General features: G+C 48.7%; 1 protein-coding gene across 7 annotated transcripts in view; it reads left to right on the forward strand.

The window, feature by feature from the left end:
- DYSF (dysferlin) overlaps positions 1-22751 on the forward strand; it is a 304879-nt gene that overhangs the window by 160975 nt on the left and 121153 nt on the right. For all 7 annotated transcript variants that reach the window (XM_074992197.1, XM_074992191.1, XM_074992196.1 and 4 more), the window contains 5 exons: positions 3735-3828; positions 8250-8327; positions 18430-18611; positions 19972-20112; positions 21832-21861. In XM_074992197.1, the coding sequence (XP_074848298.1) occupies positions 3735-3828; positions 8250-8327; positions 18430-18611; positions 19972-20112; positions 21832-21861 (525 nt within the window). The remainder of the gene's footprint in view (positions 1-3734; positions 3829-8249; positions 8328-18429; positions 18612-19971; positions 20113-21831; positions 21862-22751) is intronic.

The following is a 22751-nucleotide window of genomic DNA, read 5'->3' on the forward strand; positions in this document are numbered from 1 at the left end:
CTGTCCTTCCATGATATTCCAAGGATGCGCCTGAGGCAGCGCAAGTGGAAGACGTTCAGCCTCTTTTCCTGGCAGGCATACAGGGTCCAAGTCTCGTTGCCATAAAGGAGGGTGCTGAGGATGCAGGCTCTGTAGACTTGCATTTTGGTGTGAGTGTACAGCTTGTTGTTATTCCACTCTCTCTTGCTGAGTCTGGACAGAGTTGTGGCTGCTTTTCCGATCCTCCTATTTAGCTCAGTGTCTGATGACAGGGTGTCAGTGATGGTGGACCCGAGGTAAACGAACTCGTGGACGACCTCTAACGTATAGTTGTCAATGCTGATTGATGGGGATTCAGCAACATCCTGACCGAGTACGTTTGTCTTCTTTAGGCTGATGGTAAACCCAAAGTCCTTGCACGCTTTGGAGAACTGATCCAGCAGTTTCTGAAGCTGGTCTTCTGCGTGTGACACTACAGCAGCGTCATCTGCGAACAGCATATCTCTGATGAGGACTTCCCGCACCTTAGATTTAGCTTTCAGCCTTGCAAGATTAAACAGTTTCCCATCAGATCTTGTGTGCAAAAAGATGCCCTCTGTTGAAGATCCAAAGGCTGCTTCAGGAGGAGCGCTAAGAAGATCCCGAACAAAGTCGGAGCAAGGACGCATCCTTGTTCGATGCCGCTCCTGATGCTGAAAACATCCGATAATGTGCTGTCATATTGGATGGTTCCTCTCATGTCTTCGTGGAAAGACTGGATCATCTTGAGTAACAGTGGTGGACAGCCTATCTTTTGGAGCAGTTTGAACAGTCCATCCCTGCTGACCAAGTCGAAGGCCTTGGTCAGGTCGATGAAGGCAATATAGAGTGGCTTCCTCTGCTCCCTGCATTTCTCCTGCAGCTGCCTCAGAGAGAAGACCAGGTCAACGGTAGATCTCTCTGTGTGGAATCCGTACTGTGATTCGGGATACACCCTCTCAGCAATCTTCTGGAGTCTGCCGAGGATGACGTAATTGAACAGTTTACCAGTGATGCTTAGGAGGGAGATTCCATGGTAATTGTTGCAATCGCTTCTGTCTCCTTTGTTCTTATACAAGGTTACGATGTTAGCGTCACGCATATCCTGTGGAACCTCTCCCTCTCTCCAGCACAGACACAGTAGCTCATGTAGGGGTCCACAGTTGGTTCCTGGTCCAGTTCATCCATTACTGGTAGGAGCTCGACGGCATTGAGGGCTGTATGAACCACAATGTTCTCACGTGAGTACAGCTCAGAGTAGTGCTCGACCCAGCGCTCCGTCTGTTTGGCTTTGTCAGCGATGACTTCACCAGATTTGGATTTCAGAGGTGCCATCTTGTTCTGGGTGGGTCCTAATGCCTTCTTGATGCCCTCGTACATTCCCCTGAGATTACCAAAGTCAGCACTGGTCTGGATGCTGCTGCATAGCTCGAGCCAGTAGTTGTTGGCACAGCACCTGGCCGTGTGCTATACTGTTTTTCTGGCTGCTCTGAGCGCTTGCAGGGTACTCTGGCTCAGCGAGCGTTTCTACTCCAGGAGTGCAGCGCGCTTCTTTTCGATGGCTGGAGTCATCTCATCGGAGTTAGCTTCGAACCAGTCATTTGTGTTTCTAGCTGTTCTTCCAAACACTGACAAGGCCGTGTTGTAAATTGTATCCCTCAGATGCTGCCATCTGGATGTCACATCGGCACCCCCAGGGCTGCTGCGCAAATTCTCCTCGAGGGTCTCTGTGAACTTTTCGTTCTTTCTGAGTTTGCTGTCTTTCTGGCATCGATGTGGGGCCTTCCAGTTGATTTAGAGTGGTGCAGCTTCTTGGGAATCACCTTGAGTTTGAAGCAAACCAGCGAGTGATCTGTATCGCAGTCGGCACTATGATAGCTGCATGTCAGAAGGACGTTTTTGAGGTTATCACGTCGAGCGATGACCACGTCTAGTTGATGCCAGTGTTTCAAGCGTGGGTGTCTCCATGACACTCTGTGCTGTGGCTTGGTTTGGAAAAATGTGTTTGTGATGCACAGATTGTGGTATGTGCAAAGTTCGAGAAGACACTGTCTGTTTTCATTCATTTTTCCCACACCTAAGTGGCCTAAGCAGGAAGGCCATGACTCACGATCGGCTCCAACTGTTGCATTGACGTCACCCAAAATGTACAGTTGTTCGCGAGCAGGTATTTGCGCTATGGCAGCACTAAGCACATCATAGAACTTGTCTTTTACTTCTGGTGTGGCGTACAGGGTTGGAGCGTAAGCGCTGATCAGGTGGACGGGACTGGTGCAAGTTTGAAGTATGACCTGAAGGAGTCTTTCTGATCTGCCCATGACTAATTCCACCATTTGTAGAAGGGTATTTCTGATGGTGAAGCCCACACCATGCTCCCTGGGTGGTTCTTGGGCTTTCCCCTGCCAGAAAAAGGTGTAGTCCTTTTCCTTTAGAGATCCCGAATCTGCGAGTCGCGTCTCTTGCAGAGCAGCAATGTCAACTTGGAGCCTCTTCAGTTCCTCATTGATGACAGTGATCTTTCGGATGTCGCTGATGTCCTGAAGATCTTCAGTCAAACCGGTCAGCATGGTCCGCACATTCCAGCAAGCAAGCTTAAAACTTTATGGTTTCCTTTTCTTGTTGATTTTCTTATTGGTTTGCCTGGTGCTCAAATTTCAGTCACTTGTCAGGTCTGGGAACCTTAAGCTTCACGCACCCAGTGAGGCAGGTGAACTGTAGCAGGACAGTACCCTACTGGCTGGGGGCTGCCCTGCTTGAGGCGGGTGGTGACTGTCCAGTGAGATGCGACGATCTCTCCCACCGTCGAAGGCAACCCCGGCGCTCATTCTCTATGCCAGTCGAGCAAGAGCTTATAACTGGTATCTGTTACCTCCCGTGTTGGTTCAATGCTGTTAGCGATGCTGGAGTACCTCTCCAGGCACGAGCCTGGGCAATTTTTTGGGACCCTGGGCTGTCCAGACACCAGTGTTCCCCTCTCAGCTTTACTGATATAGTCCAAAGGAGAGGATAACCTCTACGTCTGGTACCAGCTCAGCTGCAGGAGTTGCCGGGTCAATGCCAGAAGCTGGCACAGAACCGCCTAAGGACTCCCCTCTGGATTTTCTGTCAGGGTTTACTCCCTTAGCCTTGCTCCTTCCCAGGATAACCCACAAGGCAGCGAGGCTCCTAGACTAGGACTGCTTCTCTATAAACCTTATAGAAAAGAGAGAAAACAGAGGAATTTGGAAGAGTTCTTTGTTTGGCCACGGCTAATGTGATACTTCAGGTTTGAAAACTAGAAGACGACGTTATTGGAAAGCAAATGGACTGTAGCCCTTTGGTGAAACATAGCAAATGATATGAGTTTATAGGGGTGAAGGAAACAATACACTTGATGGAATTCCCGTTTCAAAATATTACTAAAATTAACTTCATAGAATAGCGCCATATTTTTGAAAAATACGAGCATTTCAATAAAGGAAGTACATCTCCATTTATGGAAAACCATTAATTGAATTAAGCACCTGAGCAACTCCTGGTAAATCTGCTAGATTACAAATAGCGAGGCACCTAGATACTGCTATAAGGAGAGGCAGTACCTTAAATAGAGATGGGCAGTCTAACCTAGATCCTTTCTCAGCACACGGTCCTCTAGATTGTAGACTCTTCCAGGGAGTGGCTGTCCTTGGTTTATGTCACAGAGGGTTGTACAAAGGCTGGGATCTGCGGGACTCATGTGGCGTCTATTTCTCCTTCAGGGAGGTGTGACAGACGACAAGAGCGACGATGGCAAATCAGTTTCGACCTTGAGTTTCGGTGTGAACAGACCTACCATCTCCTGCATATTTGATTGTAAGTCCTCTAGGGTGTTGGGTGAAATTCACAAGGCCTGGGCACCATGTGCAATCCAGTGAAGCCCCAGGGAGCCTGGGCTTCGTGCTTGTCTCTTTGCACAGGGATGAATTTCACCTTTGGTTTAAATATCCCAGTTTACCTCCCAGCTGTCCCCAATCCCTGCAGGTTCAATTCATTTCCATCCCAAGCAGAGTAATGCAGCTGCTGTGACTGGGTTTCAATGTCAGTGTGTCCAACATGCTGGTGTATATGTAACCGAGATCAGCTTTCCATAGCTTACAATATTGTTGTGTAGATGGGATATTTTGTCCTTGTGGTGGTTTTGGCAATGGACAAAAACCTGGGGATCTGCTTCATGGGGACTCACCTGCTGCCAGGAAGACAGACCAAAGGGATTGGGATTAAAAGTAGATTTGGTTAATTAGACTGGGATCGACATTGTAAAAAGATGCCTAGAGCCAGGTCTATGCTTCAAAATTATGTTGGCACAGCTATGTCAGCCAGGGGTGTTAAAAACACCACTCATGCACTGGGGACGTAGATGCCAGGAAACCACCAACCCCTCATTTTTGGTGAAATTATGTCAAATGAAGAGTGCTTCTGCCTGTTCTTAGATAGTCATCACTATAGCAAGACTTCCAAGAGAGGCCATGGAAGCCCCATTGCTGCAGGTGTTTAAGAACAGGTGGGATGTACATCTTTCAGGGATAGTCTGAGTTTACATGGTCTTTCTCAGCAAAGGAGGTTGACTGTTTTGAGGTCTCCTCCAGCCTAACATTTTTATGTCACTGTGATCCTGAAGCTTGCTGTGAAGATGCTGAAAGTGGACCTAGGTGGGAAACTAGGAAAAAAATTGAGATTCCAAAGAAGTTTCCTGTCTCAAATGGGGATGAAAAGTCAAAATCCTGAAAATTTTTACAAATGGAAAATGCATAAAAGGTTTTATTCCTGGTCATTCAATGCTTTGTTTTAAATTTCAAAACCAAAAGTCAGTTGAAGGAGCAAATCCAAATTTTTCATTCAGAAAATGGTGATGTGAACCACTGACAATTAAAAAAAAATCTCCACATGTTTTGAGTAGTGAACTTCATTGAAACCAATGCTTTCTCATGAAAATTTTCCATTTGGATGAATCAGCATCTTCCAATTAATTAAACATTTTGTTGATCATTCCCCAGCCAGCAGAAAGGGCTCGAAGGGGTGACCTAGAGGCAGATGTTGGAAAAATGTTTGGCTGTTTCTGCTGTTCCTCAGTTCCCACCGATTTGTAGATTTTAAGGCCAAAAGAGAGATCATTTGATTGTTTGATCTGACTTCCAGCATTACACATGCCAGAGAATTTCATCCCATTATTCTTGTCTTGAACCTAATAATGTCTGGTTAACTAATGTGTATGCTCTAAAAATATCCAGCCTTGATCTGAAGACACCAAGAGATGGAGAATCCACCACTTCCCTTAATCACGTGCACTCTTAAAAATGAGCATCTTCAGTCTAATCAGAATTGCTCTCTTTAATTTCTAGCCACAGTTTCTTGTTACACTTTTCTCTGCTAGGTTAAGGAGCACTTTGATATCTGGCATTTTCTCCTCACAAAGGTCTTTAGACATTGTAATGAAGTTACCTCTCAATCTTTGAGTTGATGAACTAAGCAGATTGGGTTCATGTCCCACCTTAAGAACTTTTCTCCAGACTTCGAATACTTTTTATGGCTTTTCTCTGCACGCTCTCCAGTTTTAACAACATCCTTTTGAAGATGTGGACACAAGAACTGCATACAGGGCCAACCTCAATGAAGTCAAAGGGAACTGAGGGTTTCCAGAACATCATGGAATTGGTCTGTCAGTATGTCTGGCCTGCCAAGAGTCTTGAAGCAAGCAGCATACTGCTGTTGCCATCTGTGGAGGTCATGCCTCCATCAGGAATTGGTAACTCAAGCGGCTCTGGGTCTGGATTTTGGATGAAGCTGTGGAGCTTGCCTCAGTTCTGTAGGTGTTCTTAAGAGATCTTTGGAGAGCGCCCTTCAGTACCACGACATTTTGAATAAAAGTCAATTAAAATGGCTGATATTAAGTGGATTAAACTCTGGCTAATGAGCAAATCTCAAAATGCAATTGTACATGGGGAATCCCCAATAAGCAGGTGCATTTCTAGTGGGGTTCTTCAGTGATCAACTTTGGGTCCCATGTTACAAAACATCTTCATCAATGACGTGGAGGAAAACATGAAATCATCCCAGACAATTTGCAGATGAACCAAAGACTAGGGGAGTTGTAAATAAAGAAGAAGTCTGGTCAGTGATACAGAACAATCTGTACAGCTTGTTCAGCTGGGTGAAAGTTGTGTTCATTTTAATATGGGCAAATGTAAGTCATATCTGTAGGGACAAAGCATGTAGGCCACACTAAGGCCATGTCTATATTACCCGGAAGATTGACCCGCTCAGGGTTGATCTTCCAGGTTTCAATTTTGCCCACCTGATAAAGACGCTTGAAATTGACACATTAGTGGTCGGCAGTCAACCCCTGTGCGCTTTGCTATGGCGAGGAGGAAGGGAGGCCGACAGGAGAAACACTCCTGTCGACCTCCCTCATTGAGGACAGCCAGGTAAGTCAATTGCAGAGGAGTAGATTCTAGATACACAATTTGCATAGCTAGAATTACGTATCTGCAAGCGACTTACCTGCCTCGTGTAGACTGAGCCTTAGAGTACGTCTATGCTACAGGAAAGATCGACCCTGCCCTGGTCAATCTTCCGGAGTTTGGTTTAGCATGCCTAGTGGGGATGTACTTAATTGAATTTACAGGACATCCCTGTTGAATGCAGTAACCCTGCCCCCCATTTGGAGTAAGGGAAGTTGATGGATGTGCAGGCTCCCATCGACATCCCTTAGCAGAGAATGTGTGGAAATCCAAATTAAGGTACATCAACTTCAGCTACGTAATTAACATAGCTGAAACCAAGTACCTTAATTTGACCTTCCCTTGTTGTGTAGACGTGCCCTAAGAGAACTGGGACTCTAGCCTGGCAAGCAGGGACTCTCAAAAAGATTTCGGGGTCAAGGAGCAGTTTAAAACCAACTGTCTGGGGAGCAAATATTGAATAAGGGACCCTTCAGTCAAGCAGAGACAGGTTGAGTGTGATCCAATGGATGGAAGAGCCAGACGCACTCAGACTGGAAAGAATGTGCCCGTTTACAACATTGCGAGTAATTGACCAAGGGACCAACTCACCAAGAGGTGGGTGTTCCATCACCGGCAGCTTTTCAATCAAGACTGTATGTTTTCCTAGAAGATCTGCTCTAGTTGGAGCAGGAATTCATTTGGGGAGCTTTCTGCCCTGTTCTGTACAGGGGGTCAGGCTCTGCGCTCACAGGGGGTCGTTCTGCCCCATACAACCTATGGCTCTGTGAACGTTTGCTGGGTTGTTCAGTGCAGTGCGGCTCCGGTGCCCCCTCCTGGAGCATTCACGATGGCATCTCTGCAACGTGTGGGTCCTGCACAGGGAGTGGTGTTTGTTCAGTGACAAAGCAAAAGAAATGGGGGCGGGCGAGGGATGATAAAGGGTTAACCATTAAGCGTGGGGCCAGAGATGTCCCAACCACAGGACGAACTGGGGTGGTTTGGGGGCCCTAGGCCCCGCCCACTCTCAGACAGCTCTGCAGGCGGCCAATTGGAGCTGCGAGGGTTGTGCCAGGATTACATGTGTCTCTGAGCAGCGCCTCCTGGGGGGAGCTCTGGGCACTGCCCCCTCTCCCAGCACACTCCTTGCCACTCCCGTTGGCCAGAAACCCCTGAGGGGCACATGGTGCAGAGCCTCACATGGGTTCAGCAACTGGCTGCTTTGAGCGGCGTGCGGGGGTGTGGCAGGCAGGGAGCCTGCCTGAGGGCCCCTCCGGGCGGCTGGCCCGGAGCCGCCTGCTATGGTGAGCACCTCCCAGCCAGAGCCTGCGTCTAGCACCGCATCCCCTCTGTCCCCAGAGCCTTCCTACCCCAGGCCACAACCCAAGCCTTCTGCACCCCCTCCTGCAGGTACACAGCCCAGCTATGAAGGCTGAGTGCTGGAGATGAAATTTGCCCCAATGTGCATCTGTGTATGGTCGCTGGGGGCCATGCAGGGAGCTGGTGCATTTTCCCTGCTCGTCTAGTGGATCCAAGAATGTTTTGATTGCTACTGGAAGGCCGGAATAGACTATCTACCAGATCATATACGCTAGACAGGCCAGATTCTGCCCCACTGGAAATCTGGAGTAACTCTGTTGCCATGACTGGGGCTGCTCTGGGTTAGCTTCCGTAGGCCCAAGATCTGACACCCCAGGTCCAAGGAAACATTCGAGCCCCTTGCATAGTTATCATAGATAGTCCATCACTTCAACAGAAGAGCACTGAATGCTTTTCTCTCTCTCCTCCTCAATACAGATGGAAGCAGGTACCACCTGCGATGCTACATGTACCAAGCTCGGGACCTGGTCGCTATGGATAAGGACAGTTTTTCAGGTAAGCACAGATGTTCCTGTAGACCCACAATTTAATTCCAAGTTATCACGATGGCTTAGATCAGGGATCCATAAGGCAGACTTGAGTGATCTGTGGGTCACTGTTGGTACAGATTGAAACAAAAGAGGCAGGGGTTGTGCTATGCAACAGCAGACCGGTGCAGGAGGCTTTTTCCGAGGAAACAGGAGTGAACAGCCTGATTCCCATCAGAGGAGTCAGACTTTCAAGAACTCATCTGTGAGAAAGCTGCCAGCAACCACGGTCTACCCAGGCAACTCCTGAGTCCTGTGGTGTTTGCTTTGCTAATGGGCCCTGCTCACAGTTGCAAGCCAGTGGCACAGCTGGAGAGCAGAGTGCTCAGTGGCATTGAAATAAATGAGGACAGGAATATTTAAAGCGATACGCCGCCTTGATTCTGCCAGGCTCTGGACTTGTGCCTGCAGCCGTGTGTGTAGGAGTTGATAAGTGCACATAAATAATAAGACAGAGCTGGTGATAGCCCCTCTGCACTGACCAGTAATAAATACTAGGCTTTCTGATCAGGAAATTCCTGTGTTGATTAAGCTCCCCACTGCAACATATCCTCAACCTCTCCAGCAACAGTATGAGACCAGGAACTGTGTCACCACTCCACACTTCCCTTGCGTAATACTAAACGATTGACACTTCATTGATAAACCCAAGATTATGCACACAACAGTCCAAAATAAACATCACGTTCCTTAAAGCTATTTACACTACTGTGTCCCATTATCAATGGTATTTACATGGTCCGGAGCAGTATTCTGAAGTCCTAGTGAGTGTCTGATCCGTCTGCCACACCACATGCTCATTTTGGATGAGTTTGAACACAGAGTTCCTTGTGGACAGATCTGACTTCCTGGCAATGTACCCTAGGTCCACGTCTCTTCTGGGTTGTGTTGGGAAATACTGAATCTGAAGTATCTGATGAATCTGAAGTCCCGGAAATATAGCCAGGTATTTTTGTGCCTGGGCCAAAGTATTATTTCTGCGCCCCCTCTCCTTCAAATTAAAAATGTCTCTAGCTTACTAATTTTTATTTGTCTTTACTTCAAAAAAATCCAGAAAAATGATTAATTAGTGGAGTAATATAGCCAAAATATTAAATATTAAAAATAATCAATAAATAAAATATGATTATGAAGAAAGAATAATATAAATAAACAAGAAGAGTCCTGTGGCACCTTACAGACTAACAGATATTTTGGAGCATAAACTTTTGTGGGCAAAGACCTGCTTCGTCAGATGCATGAGGGGGTGGCAGGGGAAGGAGTGGGGGTTCCAGAGGAGGATTTAAAGAGGGGGCCCCAATAAAAAGGGCCAGAGCTGAGAAGGTCTATTCAGTCAGGGTGGAAATGGCCCTTTATCAGCAGATATTGCGGAGTAGTGAACATCAAGAGAGGCAAAAACAAGCCAGTTCAGTCGGGGGGATGTGGCCCATTGTCAGTGGAGAAACTGCTTTTGCAATGGGCCAACCATTCCCAGTCTCTGTTCAGTCCTTGGTTGATGGAGTCAAATTTGCAAATGAATTGCAGCTCTGAAATTTCTCTCGACATTTTATTTTTGAAATTTTTTTGTTGTAGGACTGCTACCTTTAAATCTGTTACCGAGTGTCCAGCGAGACTGAAGTGTTTTCCTACAGGTTTTTATATGTTACCGTGCCTGATGTCTGATTTATGATCATTTATTCTTCTCCATAGAGACTGTCCAGTTTGGCCAGTGTAAATTGCAGTGGGGCATTGCTGGCACATGATGGCATATATTGTATTAGTAGATGTGCAGGTGAAAGAGCCCCTGATGGTAAAGTTGAAGTTAGGTCCTGTGATTAAATTACTGGTGTATATTTGTGATCAGAGTTGGCACCTAGGTTTGTTGCAGAGATTGGTTCCAGGTTTAGAGGTACTGTGTTGTGGTCTATATTGCTGGTGAAAATTTGTTTCAGATTGGCAGGCTGTCGGTCGGTGAGGACAAGCTGTCTCCCAAGGTCTGGGAGAGTGAAGGATTGCTGTCCAGGATGGGTTGCAGATCCATGATGATGCGTTGGAGAGGCTTAGCTGACAGCTGAAGTGATGGCCAGCGGTGTTGTCTTGTTTTCCTTGTGAGGCCAGTCTTGCAGCAGGTGGCTTCTGGGTACACGTCTGGCTCTGTCAGTCTGCTTCCTCACTTCCTTAGGTGGGTATTGTAGTTTGAGGAAAGCTTGGTAAAGGTCTTGTAGATGTTTGTGTCTGTCTGAGGGACTGAACAAATGCAGTTTTACCTTAGTGCCTGGCTGTATAGAATGGATCCTGTCGTGTGCCCCGGATGGAATCTGGAGGCATGTAGATAAGCATAGCGGTCTGTGGGTTTTCGGTACAGGGTGGTATTTATGTGACCATCGTTTATCTGCACTGCAGTGTGCAGGAAGTGGATCTCTTGTGTGGACTGGTCCAGGCTGAGGTTGATGGTGGGGTGGAAACTGTTGAAATCACGGTGGAACTCTTCAAGAGCCTCCTTTTCATGGGTCCAGATGATGAAGATATCATCAACGTAGCGCAGAGAGAGGAGGGACGCTAGGGGACGAGAACTGAGGAAGCGTTGTTCCAGGTCAGACATAAAAATGTTGGCATATAGTGGGGCCATGCGGGTGCCCATAGCAGTGCCACTGATTTGAGGTATAAATGCCAACTCCTAACAGCTTGGAGTCCATCTTCATGTGGGTTATTGGTGTCAAGGGCCTCTCCATCCATGGTGGCCAGGAGGGTGTTTTCAGGAAGGTCACCAATGGACTGTAGTTTCCTGAGGAAGTCGGTGGTATCTCGAAGAAAGCTGGGGGCGCTGGTAGCGTAGGGTGCTGGCGATGGGGACAGTGCACACAGGCTCTCCTGCCTGCCCAGGGCTCGCAGTGCTCAGAGAAGCACATGGCCACTGGAGCCGCCTACTCTGAGCAGCATGCGAGGTGGGGCGGGGAGGGGCGGGAAAGGGTGCCTGGCTGAGGCTCCCGCTGCACTGTAGGCCAGATCCAACAGCTTGGAGAGCCAGACCTGACCTGCAGACCTTATTTTGTCCGTCCTGACCTACGGCCACGGGAGAAGAATGAGGAGAGGAGGAGGAGGGTGGTGTGGGTGTTAACAAAGCACATCTAATTCTCTCCAAGACCCCTGAGCATATGCAGGCAGCCCGACCCTCGCTGGGGGTCTTCATTCCCAAGGGTTCAACAAAGCATTCTCTGTTAAAGCAAGAAGCCCCAGCAGCGGCTGACACCAACCTGAGACCTGTGGACGAGCTCTCCAGAGATGTGTCCTGGCCTTTTTGTTAGGGTATCATTTGAGAGCTGTGCCAAGCCCCATCTTTCCCAGCAGGCAGGGAGATCAGCTCCTTGGCTTTTTTCCTTCCTTCCTTCCTTCCTGTTTGATAGAGTCGAGGGAGATCTGGAAGGGAATTGCTTCTGGAAGTCTGCCCCAGTAGTCATAATGTCAATAAAACATGAGTGACAGTACAAAATAACCTCGGATTGAAGTGTGATGCAGAAAGAACATCACTTTTTCCATTCCCCACATCACCCCTGAATCCTTCCTCTGCTCCTGTCCCTCTGACCATCCTCCTCTTCCTCCCCACAGGGAAACAGGAGGGTAAGTTCCAGGGCTTGCAATAAACCAAGCAACCGTTCTGAGGGCCCAGCGTGCATTGTGCTTATTAGGAGTGAAAGAACTGAGTGAAAAGCCAGTTAGAGAAGAAAGTACCCAACCCTGGCACATCTCTAAAACCTTTACTGTTTATTTTCACTACCAGGGGTCAGGCAATTTAAAGGTTAGGGGAGTTTGTCTTAAGGAAGCTGGGACTCAAACCAGATTTCCTCAGGATTAAGAGCATCTGTAACCTGTCTCTTTAATTGTATTAAAACATGCCTACCAACAACGATTTCATCCCCACTACATGCCAGTCGCGTGGTGTTTCATATCCCGAGAGAGACGGAGTATTTTATGTGATGATAAACACTTGTCTGTCTTAGCAGAGCCAGAAGCAATGGCTATCATTGCCTGACACTTCCTATTACAAGGCCTTGTTTGCAGTTGCTTATCAATTTACCAAACTTTAACTGTTTTGGCTGAAAATTTCCATGCTGGACGCCTTCCTCGGGCTGAATTTCTTCTTTTTGGGAAAGATTCTGCAAAAATGTCTTTTTCCAGGGTAAGTTTAGGGGAAGAGAGGCGTATTAGAGGGAGGGGTTTTGTTTTTATTTTTAACAATTGGTTCATTAAGATGCTGTAGTGTAACCTTTTCATTAGTGCAGACCCCCTAATCACCCTCCCCAAACCGTTCATGGACCCCCATCGAAGCCAACCCTAGCTTTTACGTACAATTCATTAAAGGAGAAAGGGAATCACAACATAGCTTTTTGGACTGTGATTAATAACATTATTGGAAGATATTTAATGAGAGTAATTGATTGCAATTTTGCAATCTATTTAAAACTTATTTTCTACGATCATGTTGTAATGCTGACAGACCTGGGTTGCTGGCCCCAGGGATAGAACCTGCCAGCATAAGGTCTAAAGTCCTGCATGCTACCATGTGAGCTGAAGACCAGCTACCTTGCAGCCAAAGCTGTAGAGCAGACACTTCACTCACCCTAGGTGAGGTCTCAGTGTCTCTGAGTATTACATGCTTCCCTGGGATGAGGAAGCACCTCCTGAGATTGAGACCTTCCAGCAGTTGTTTCCTGGCCACTACACTAGTTGTAACACTGACAGACCAGGCTTGCTAGTCCCAGGGATAGAACCTCTGAGCATAGGGTCTAAAGCCCCACACTCTACCACATGAGCTAAAGGCCATCTGGCTCTCTGCTGAGGCTGTAGAGCAGGGACTTCACTCACCCCAGATGAGGTCTCTGTGTCTCTGGGTACTACAATTTTTATTTGTCTTTTCTTTTTTTCGGGGACCTCCTGCAATGCCCTTGCAGACCCCACTCCCCCAGGGTTTGTTCCACGGACCCCAGGCTGGGAATCACTTTGCTCTAATGGTTTGGAGCAAGGATTTGAGATTTGTCAGGGGGGTGCCATGGTGCAATCTGCATGATCCTTATACGGCCAAGTAACAAGGGTCAGTTTGCACATGCTCAGTGGAGACTTGTTAGAGTTTGGCAGCCGAAGTCCCTGAGGAGTCTGTCTAAGTATGCTCCAGTGTCCATCACAGGAACTCAGACGAGAGTCACTGTCCTGTGCCCTTAGTGCTCCTCCTCTCTCACCCTGATCAGACACCTTTCATCGTGGCACGTCCTTAGCTTTGCATCGTCGACCTTGCAGATGTCGTGTTCTTTGAATGTAGTTTCTTTTTGTAACGCAGCTTCAGTTGATAGCATCCTTTGAACTGTGTTTTATCACACAGAGCCATTATAGGGACAGTGACGGTAGATGTGAGATACCACCGTTAACTCAACCCTTACAGCAGGCAGTAACTGGCAGTATCTCATGGACTCTGTGCAATCATTAATGGTAAATATTGATTTTTTAAATGATGACCACAGAATCAATGTCTTCTGTTCGCATTGGCCTTATGACGACTAGATGCATTCCCCCAAGGTATGTGTACACAGCAGCCTTATGCTGAAATAAGCTATTCTGGAAGAGCTGTTCCAGGACAGCTTATTTCAAAATAACGTTGCTACACACTAACATGCGTTTCAAAGTAACGCTTAGCTATTTCGAAAAACAGCATCTACACACCTACGGCCTATTTTGAAATAGAGCCATTGGACTATTTCAAAATAGGCTCTATTCCCTGTCTTAATAGCTATTAATGTTATTAATTAATATTAACACATTATTAACGAATAGCTCTTTCAAAATGGGCACTTCTTCTCATAGAACGAGGGTTATCAGTTTCAAAATAAGCTTCTACTATTTCCAGATTGTTTCGAAATAGTAGTTGCGTAGTGTAGACACTACGATAGTTATTATAGTTCTGAAATAACTTTGCTGTGTAGAGCCCGAGGGTTTTGTGGGTAAGATACAGGGCTATTGGGGAGAAAACTTGAATTCAATATTCCTATCTGGCATTAATGTTTTTGTGTTGCGGTTACCCTAAACTGTAGCGGTACTAATCCTTTCTTTGTCTTGTCTGTTTAGCTTGAAAGTTTTCCAAGGCTGGGATTGTCTCTTTATGTGTTTGTGCAGCAGCAGTGTTAGAATCAGAACCCAGAAGTCTTGACACCCGGCCCCCAGGACTCACTGTTAGACAAGAGACACTCACTGCCTTTGTATTAAGACACAAAAGTGGGTTCGCTAGCAGCTGTAGAAGCCAGAAGGCTGCAGTAGCCCTGCGCTGAGCCACCAACATGTTCTTTGTGTTCCTTTGGCAGCTTTTGGACTCTCTGGTCTATGGCCAATGGAAGAGGGGGGATGCTAGGTGTCACTTTACCCTTCATTTGCAAACAATCAGCTAGTGTCTGTCTGGGCCCACCAGATCCTGTCTCCTCTCTGCTTCCACAATGAGTTTGTTGTTTCAAATACAACTCTAACCAGCCTCGAGAGGGGTGAATCAGTGTCTCCGGGTTGGCTGGGGTGAGAGGGAGTCCCTTCCTTCGGAAAAAAAGCAGCTGAAGACATGAGCAACATGCTACAATGCAGACTTATGATGTCACTTGCTGTAACAAAGCGTATTTCGTTAAGGGCACTTTGCACCGTTATAAAAATAAACCCTCCCGCACACACAAGGGCCCAGACAAAGGGCCTTTATAGAGGCATCCCCCCCCCACTTATTTTTTTTAACCCCAAACTCAAACATGCTTTTTTGTTAATTGCTGTAACGGATGCTGCTGCCTTGCATCCTGGGAAAAATGCACAAGTGGAAAAGGTTCTGCCCAGGCTGTAACATCGCCCCTGGCATCCCGAACAGCCCCGCTCATTTAGATGCAGCTGCATCAGCTGGGAGTTAAACAGAGCAGAGAGCGGGGCGGGAGGGAGAGCAGAACACACAGCCTACATCTACACTTGGGCAAAACTTCGAAGTGGCCATGCTAATGGCCAAATCGGACAATACTAATGAGAGGCTGCAATGAATATTCAGCGCCTCATCAGCATGCTGCCAGCCGGGACACTTCGAAAGTGCCGTGTGTCGCTCATGTGCAGCTCGTCTACATGGAGGTCCTTTTTGAAAGGACCCCGCAGACGTCAAAATCCCCTTATTCCTATCAGTTGATGGGAAGCTGCCCTCTGACTAGCTACTTCCAAGACCTTTTCTCATTGTCTGGAGTGATGTGCAGGCTCCTGCCAGCCTCCATTCACCCCTTCCTTGCAAGACTGGGGCAGCTGCCCCCCTACACCATCCTTGACAGATGTTTGTCTAGCCTGGTCTGAAAAGACTCTTGCAATGAGGCCTCCCCAGCTTCCCCAGGCAATTTATTCCAGTGCTTAATCACCCTGACAGTTAGGAAGTTTGTCCTAATGTCCAACCCTAAACCTGCCTTGCTGCAGTTTAAGCCCATTGCTTCTTGTCCTATCATCAATGTTTAAGGAAAAGAATTTTCTCCCTCCTGCTTGTAACAGCCTTTTCTGTACTGGAAAATGGTTATCATGTCCCCTCCCCATCTTCTCTGGACTAAATCAACCCAGTTTTTTCAACCTTCCCGCATAGGTCAGGTTTTCTAAAACTTTCATGATTTTTGTTGCTCTTCTCCAGATTTTTTCAGGTTTTCAGTTTGTCCCATCTTGCCTGAAATGTGGCACCCACACCTGGACACAATTCTCCAGTTGAGGCCTAATCAGCGCAGGGTAAAGCAGAAGAATGACTTCTCATGTCTTACTCACAACACTCCTCCTTATACATCCCAGAATGATGTTTCCTTTTTTGTTGTGTAGTACCCAGAGGCACTGAGCCCTCATCTGGGGTGAGTGAAGTCTCTGCTCTACAGCCTCAGCAGAGAGCCAGCTGGCCTTTAGCTCACATGGTAGAGTGCAGGGCTTTAGACCTTATGCTCACAGGTTCTATCCTGGGGCCTAGTGACCTGGGTCTGTCAGTGTTACAAGTGGTGCATTAGCTGGGAAGAACTGCAGGAAGGTCTCCAAAGCTTGAGAGGTGCTTCTTCAGCCCAGGGACACATGTAGTACTTGGAGGCACTGAGACCTCATCTGGGGTGAGTGAAGTCTCTGCTCTACAGCCTTGGCTGCAAGCCAGCTGGCCTTCATCTCACATGGTAGAGTGCAGGGCTTTAGATCCTATGCGTGTAGGTTCTATGCCTGGTGCCAGCAACCCAGGTCTGTCTGCATTACAGTTGCAACAGTGTCACATAATTGACTCATAGTTACCTTTTAAGCTATTATCAAAACAAAAAAGCAGTCCAGTAGCATTTAAAGACTAACATAATAATTTATTAGGTGGTGAGCTTTTGTGGGACAGACCCAGTTCTTCAGACCATAACCATGCCTTTCTGCAGTACTCCTTCCTAGAGAGTCACTTTCCATTCTGTATGTGTGAAACAGATTCTTCCTTCCTAAGTGGAGTATTTTGCATTTGTTCTTATGGAATTCCATCCTGTTTACGTCAGACCGTTACTTCAATTTGTCCAAACCATTCTGACCTGGGAAGACTGAGAGGTGATTTAATAGCAGCCTTCAACTTCCTGAAGGGGTGCTCTAAAAAGGATGGAGAGAGATTATTTGCTGGACGTTGCTGAACAAGGAGCAATGGTCTGAAGTTACAGAAGGAGAGAAGTAGGTTGGATATGAGGAAAAACTACTTCGCCAGGAGGATTGTGAAGCAGTGGGATGCGTTGCCTAGAGAGGTGGTGGAATCTCCATCCCTAGAGGCTTTTAAGTCCTGGCTTGACATAGTCATGGCTGGGATGACTTAGTTGGGGTTGATCCTGCTTGGGGCAGGGGTCTGGATTTGATGACTTCTTGAGGTCCCTTCCAACTCTGTGATTCTATGATTCTATGACTCTAGATCCTACCTTCCGAAACACTTGCAACCCCTCCAAACTTGGTATCATCTGCAAACTTCATCAAGCTGCTCTCTATGCCATTATCTAATTCATTAATGAAGATATTGGTCAGACCCAGAATTGAATCCTGTGGGACCCCCACTTGTTACACCCTTCCAATATGACTGTGAACTACTGATAACTTCTCCGTGGGAAAGGTTTTCAAACCAGTCATGCATCCCCGTATAGTTGCTCTGTCTAGGTTGCATTTCCCTAGGTTGTTAATGAGAAGGTCATGTGAGATGGTATCGAAAGCTTTCCTATCGTCAAAATATGCATATGTATCACTTCCCCCCTCCACAAGGCTTGTCACCCTGCCAAAGACAGCTATCAAGCTGGGTTCATCATCATTCGGTTTTGACGAATCTTTATTATCTTTTAGGTGTTTAATTATTTGCTCCATTATCTTTCTTGGGACTGAAACGAAGCTGACTGATCTTCAATTCCACGGGTTTTCCTTTTCTCCCTTTTTAGAGGTTCACACTATATTTCCCCTTTTCCAGTCTTCTGGAATCTACCCCATAGTCCATGACTTCAGAGATAACTGTTCATGGCTCAGATATCTCCCCAGTCAGCTCCTTGAGTATTCTTGGTTGTATTTCTTCAGGCCTGATGACTTGAAGACATCTAGCTTGTCTAAGTAATTTTTATCTTGTTCTTTCTTGATTTTAGTCTCTAATCCTGTCATTTTCTCCAGCATTCACTATGTTAGACATCCAGTCACCACCTACCTTGTGGTGAAAACTGGAACAAAGTCGTCATTGAGCACCTCTGCCATTTCTACATTTGCTGTTATTGTTTTTCCACACTCACTGTCTTTAGCCTTCCTCTTGCTTTGTAGAATGTTTTCTTGTTAGCCTTTCATGTTTCTTAGTAGTTTAATCTCGTTTGGTGCCTTGGCCTTTGTCATGTTGTTCTTATACGCTTATTTTTTGTTTATATTCATCCTTTGCAATTTGACCTAGTTTCTATTTTTGTAGGACACTTTTATTGTTAGACCACTGAAGACCTCCTAGTTAAGCCAGGGTGATCTCTTTCTACGCTGCTTATCTTTCTCACACAGTGATATAGCCCTGCCTAGGTAGACCTGTTATTTACCTACCTCCCTCCTCCCCTCTATTGCAGATCCGTACGCCATTGTCTCCTTCCTCCACCAAAGCCAGAAGACGGTGGTGGTCAAGAACACCTTGAATCCCACCTGGGACCAGACTCTCATCTTCTACGAGATCGAGATCTTTGGGGATCCCCAGAACATTGCCAACATCCCGCCCAACATCGTTGTGGAGATTTACGACCACGACACCTATGTAAGTGGGTTGCCATGCACCGTGTGCACGTCCTTTGGGCTGGATTAAAGCGTAGGTAAACTAGGCATGTGCCTTGGGCCCAGATCTGGGCCCTTGTCATAATGAGGGGGAAGCTGGGCAACACTATATGGTGCTGTAGGTCACAGCCCCTCTCCCTTGGGTTCGGCCTGGCTCTCCCTCCATCACGATGGAGCCCGGGGCCATATGGGGAAGGAGGGCCCAGAACTGTGTGTTCGACTAGGCCAGAGTGGTGGGTTATTCCAGACCTTCACATCCACATGTGCTGACAGCCAGCGAGACTTGGAATCTAGGGGCAGCCTCCTGCTTGTGCCTTTGCAGCTGTGTGAGGGAGAGAGACTGGGGAGTGGTGTGAACCGCTGGATGGGGGATCCGGAGACATGGGCCCAGTTCCTGGTGACTTGCGGCAAGTCACGCTCTTTGCCTGAGTCCCCCGGGGCGAGGTGGTGACCATTGATTTTCCCTCACCCGTTTTATCATTGTTTAGCTCTGAAGCACTTTGCTGCAGGGACCGTCTCACTGGGTGTTTACACAGCACTTTGCACAGTGAGGCCCTGAGTTCAACTACAGCCTCTTGCCACCGCTTGAATACCACAAGTAATTGTTACTCTGGGTTCCAACCCTGGTGACCCTTCTCTCCCCGCTGTGTGTTCTGTTCCCTGCCCATGTCTTCTCACTATGAAGGCAATCTGGGCCAAAGCTCTTTGGGGGACAGGGACTATCTTTTTGTGTTAAGTTTGTGCAGCCCCTTGCACAACGGGTGTCCCTTGCTCTGGATTAAGGCCTCTGGGTGCTACTACAATGCAGTATTGCCACTCCTGACTTTTTTGTACCCCCTCTCCTTCCCTGCCTCTTTCCCCAAAACCCTCTTCACAGCCACACGTCACACACCTTCCCAAGGATATGGTCTTCCTGGCTTGGGGATCTCTTCAGGCAGATTAACAGTGTGGCCTGCTCTTGTGATTGTATTGCACATTGGTGATAGATGGTGATAGTTAACTCACAGTACCAGCTCCCTGAGTCGGGGCTTCTGTGCGGCTGTCACCTTTCTTTTCAGGAATGTAAGTTTCTAGCCAGGGTGAACCTATGGAAAGAAGCTTAATATGCTGAGCTGAAGGGCTCCAAAGCCAGAAGGCAAATTTAAAGCCCTCTAAATTGAGGATGGTTTTAAAAAAGCCCTTCTGATTCTTTGAACCTCACGATTGCTTTGGTCCGACTCCTGCGTGACTGAAAGGGGTTAGCCAGAGTCAGTCAGAGAGGTGGGGGGTGGCCACCTAAGCCGAGAACCGGGCTATGAGTGAGTCCTCCACAACAGCAGTGACAGTAAGCGTGTTGCTTGCAGGGTGCGGATGAGTTCATGGGCCGCTGCATTTGCCGACCCAGCCTGGAGCGCTCCCCGAGGCTGTCCTGGCATCCCATCACCCGGGGGAACAGAAACGCAGGAGAGCTGCTCGCCGCCTTTGAACTGATTCAGAGAGAGAAGGTGAGGTGCGGAGAGGAGTCCCCCTATCCCGGGAATGATCAGACCAGATCCCTTTGAAATCTAGAGGTGCTCAGCAGCGTCAGCTTCTCGCGTGCAGGGGCTGGGAGCCAGAGCGAGGCAGTCTGTGCAGGCCAGCCTCTGCTTGCGTGCCACGCACGTCAGCTGGCGCACAACATCCCAAGGGTGTGGGTCATGCCCGCGGTTTCTTTCCATGCTGTTGGCTGCCATGTTTGGGCGGGACTGCTGCTCTGCAGGCCAGCAGCCACCCGACGGGAAGAATTTCCTGCGTTTTGAGGCCAGCTGTTCCCTCATTAGACTTTTGCAAAACCAGCGCGTTGGCTGCCCAGTGCCCCTACCTCCGGCATTGCGACTCCTGGAGCATCCAGCTCAGCCCATGGCGGCGATTGCTCATGGCTCTGAGATGGGGCTGAGCTGGGATTTGGGCTGTGGGAAGACACCGTGGACCTGCCTCAGAGTCGCAGTGCTTACCCTGGGAGCCAGACGGAGCTGCTGGAGGGTAAGAGTGGCCCAAGCAGCAAGTGGCTAAGTTGATTTATGCCCTTCAGCAAGCTCAGGGGAACCGGTTTTTGGCTCCAGATCAGCTGGGAGAGACTCTTCTTGGGCTCTATACCTGCTTATCTTCTGCTCCCCCCATGCGCACACCACCCCCTGGTTGTCTTCACCTCCATGTGTTCCACTCACCTGGCTCTGGCCGTTCCCCAGGACTGTCCTGCTGCCGGGGAGAGTGGGTCGGGTGGAAGGTGAGGGGCTGGCTGCTTCCCCAGGAAACATTAAGGTTGCTCATTGAGTTCCCTCTTCTCTGCTGCTTCTCTCTCCCCACTTGGTCCAGGATCTAGCCAGGGAATGAAGGGTATTCAGGCACTGCTGCTCTGGTGCCCAGGTGTCTGCCCCGTTATACCCTCATAACTAGTGCTGGGCTGGAGACGCAGCTTGGCTACGGGTTTTCCTGCACGTAGGGTAGGTTCCTCTGTGGCAGACAGTGGAAGAAGCTGTGCTGCAGGGGAAAACACGGTGGGGAATGAGCGAGGCTGCCCAGTCTGTGGGCACCGCCAGCCAGCTGGCCAGCAAGAGGTATTGATGTTGGCAAGCACCAAGGTAACATTTCTGGCTGCAAAGGACGGCATGGGTTAGCGGCTGCCAGGAGAGCCAGAGGGAAGCTGGTGGCGGCGGAGGTGTTGTGTGAGGCCAGTGGAGGTTACAGAACTTTTTGACCTGGCGACGTGGTATTGGCGAGAGGCAGCCCATGCTTACCCAGTGGCTGGACTGCACAGACGCCTCCAAGTATATAAAGGCTGGATGTTAACAGGACCAGCTCTTCCCGCTCAGCCAGGAGAGACGCAGGCACGCTGAACTAGCAGTCCCACATTCAGGCCTTACAGAAGCTAACCCACGTTCAGGTCTCAGAGAGGGACTCCCATTCAGCGCCCACAGAGGACGACCCCCATTTAGGCCTCACAGAGGAAGACCCATGTTCGGGCCTCTCAGAGGATGATCCATGTTGAGCCCCCACAGAGGATGACCCACATTCAGGCCTTGCAGAGAAGGACCCAACTGTTGGAGTACCGTAGGCCCACGGGGATCTGGGCACTCAGCTGGCTTTGCTGGGGGTGGGACTGGTTGTAGGGGAGAACAGAGCAGGGCACGGTGGGGAATTAACGCAGGGACCCCCCTCTGACTGTTGCATTTTGCTCTCTGCAGCCGGCCGTTCACCATCTCCCTGGCTTCGAGGTAATGCTCAAGTTGGATTGACAGCTCTGAGGACCTGAAACACCCGTCAGCTGGCCAGATCCCCAAGGCCCAGCTGCAGCAAACTCCTGTGAACACCCTGGGAGCTTGTACCCCAGCTTGGCTCCTGGGATCCGTCCTACTCAGTTGATTTCACTGCTGATGTTCCCTGCGTCCCACTCCCAGAACGGTGGCGTACGGGTCTGTGAGACGTCAGAGAGGCAGCTGCTGTCTGTCTCCAGCCACCTGCCTCTGCAGCCCAGGCCCCCCAAGTCCTAGACATGGTGGGGTTTAACCCTTTCATCAGAACCCACTGTGCTAACGGCACCACACCAGATCAAAGGGTTGTGGCGTCCCCCATCAGCACAGCTGCCTTTCACTCCCTCCAACCTCTCTCCTTGGCCTGGCAGGCTCTGTCTACCCTCCCTACTGCCCACAGCTCCTACCCCACTGGCCTCCTAACCCCCCTGCCTCCCCCCTGACCTTCATATCCTCCTGCCCCACCTGCCTGTTCTCCATCCTAGCTGGTCTCTTCCCCCTGCATTCTCTTTTCTGCTCAGACACCACCTGCCTGCACTCAGTGTCATGGGTAGGCTTGGCCTGGCTTTTCTCTTCCCCTCCAAGGCAGTTATGTTAGAGGGCAGCCCCCCACCCCCGTACTACCTGGAAGGGGAAGCTAGTGGGGTCCCTCATTGCAGAGAGGCAGTGCTGGCTGGGGTGTGGAGGCCACTGGTGGGCAGGGAGTGAATTTCCATGGGGATTGGGGAGGCTCAGTGGAGCTTTGTGCAATGTTTTTGTGGTTTAAGCACGGACAGCTAGGTTTTCCCATGAAAAGAGAGGAGGTGTAACGGCTCTCATGCTCCCAATAGTGCATGGGAGAGCCGGCCAGAAAG

The sequence above is a fragment of the Carettochelys insculpta genome, chromosome 4, assembly GCF_033958435.1.
Source record: "Carettochelys insculpta isolate YL-2023 chromosome 4, ASM3395843v1, whole genome shotgun sequence".
Classification (NCBI taxonomy): Eukaryota; Metazoa; Chordata; order Testudines; family Carettochelyidae; genus Carettochelys; species Carettochelys insculpta.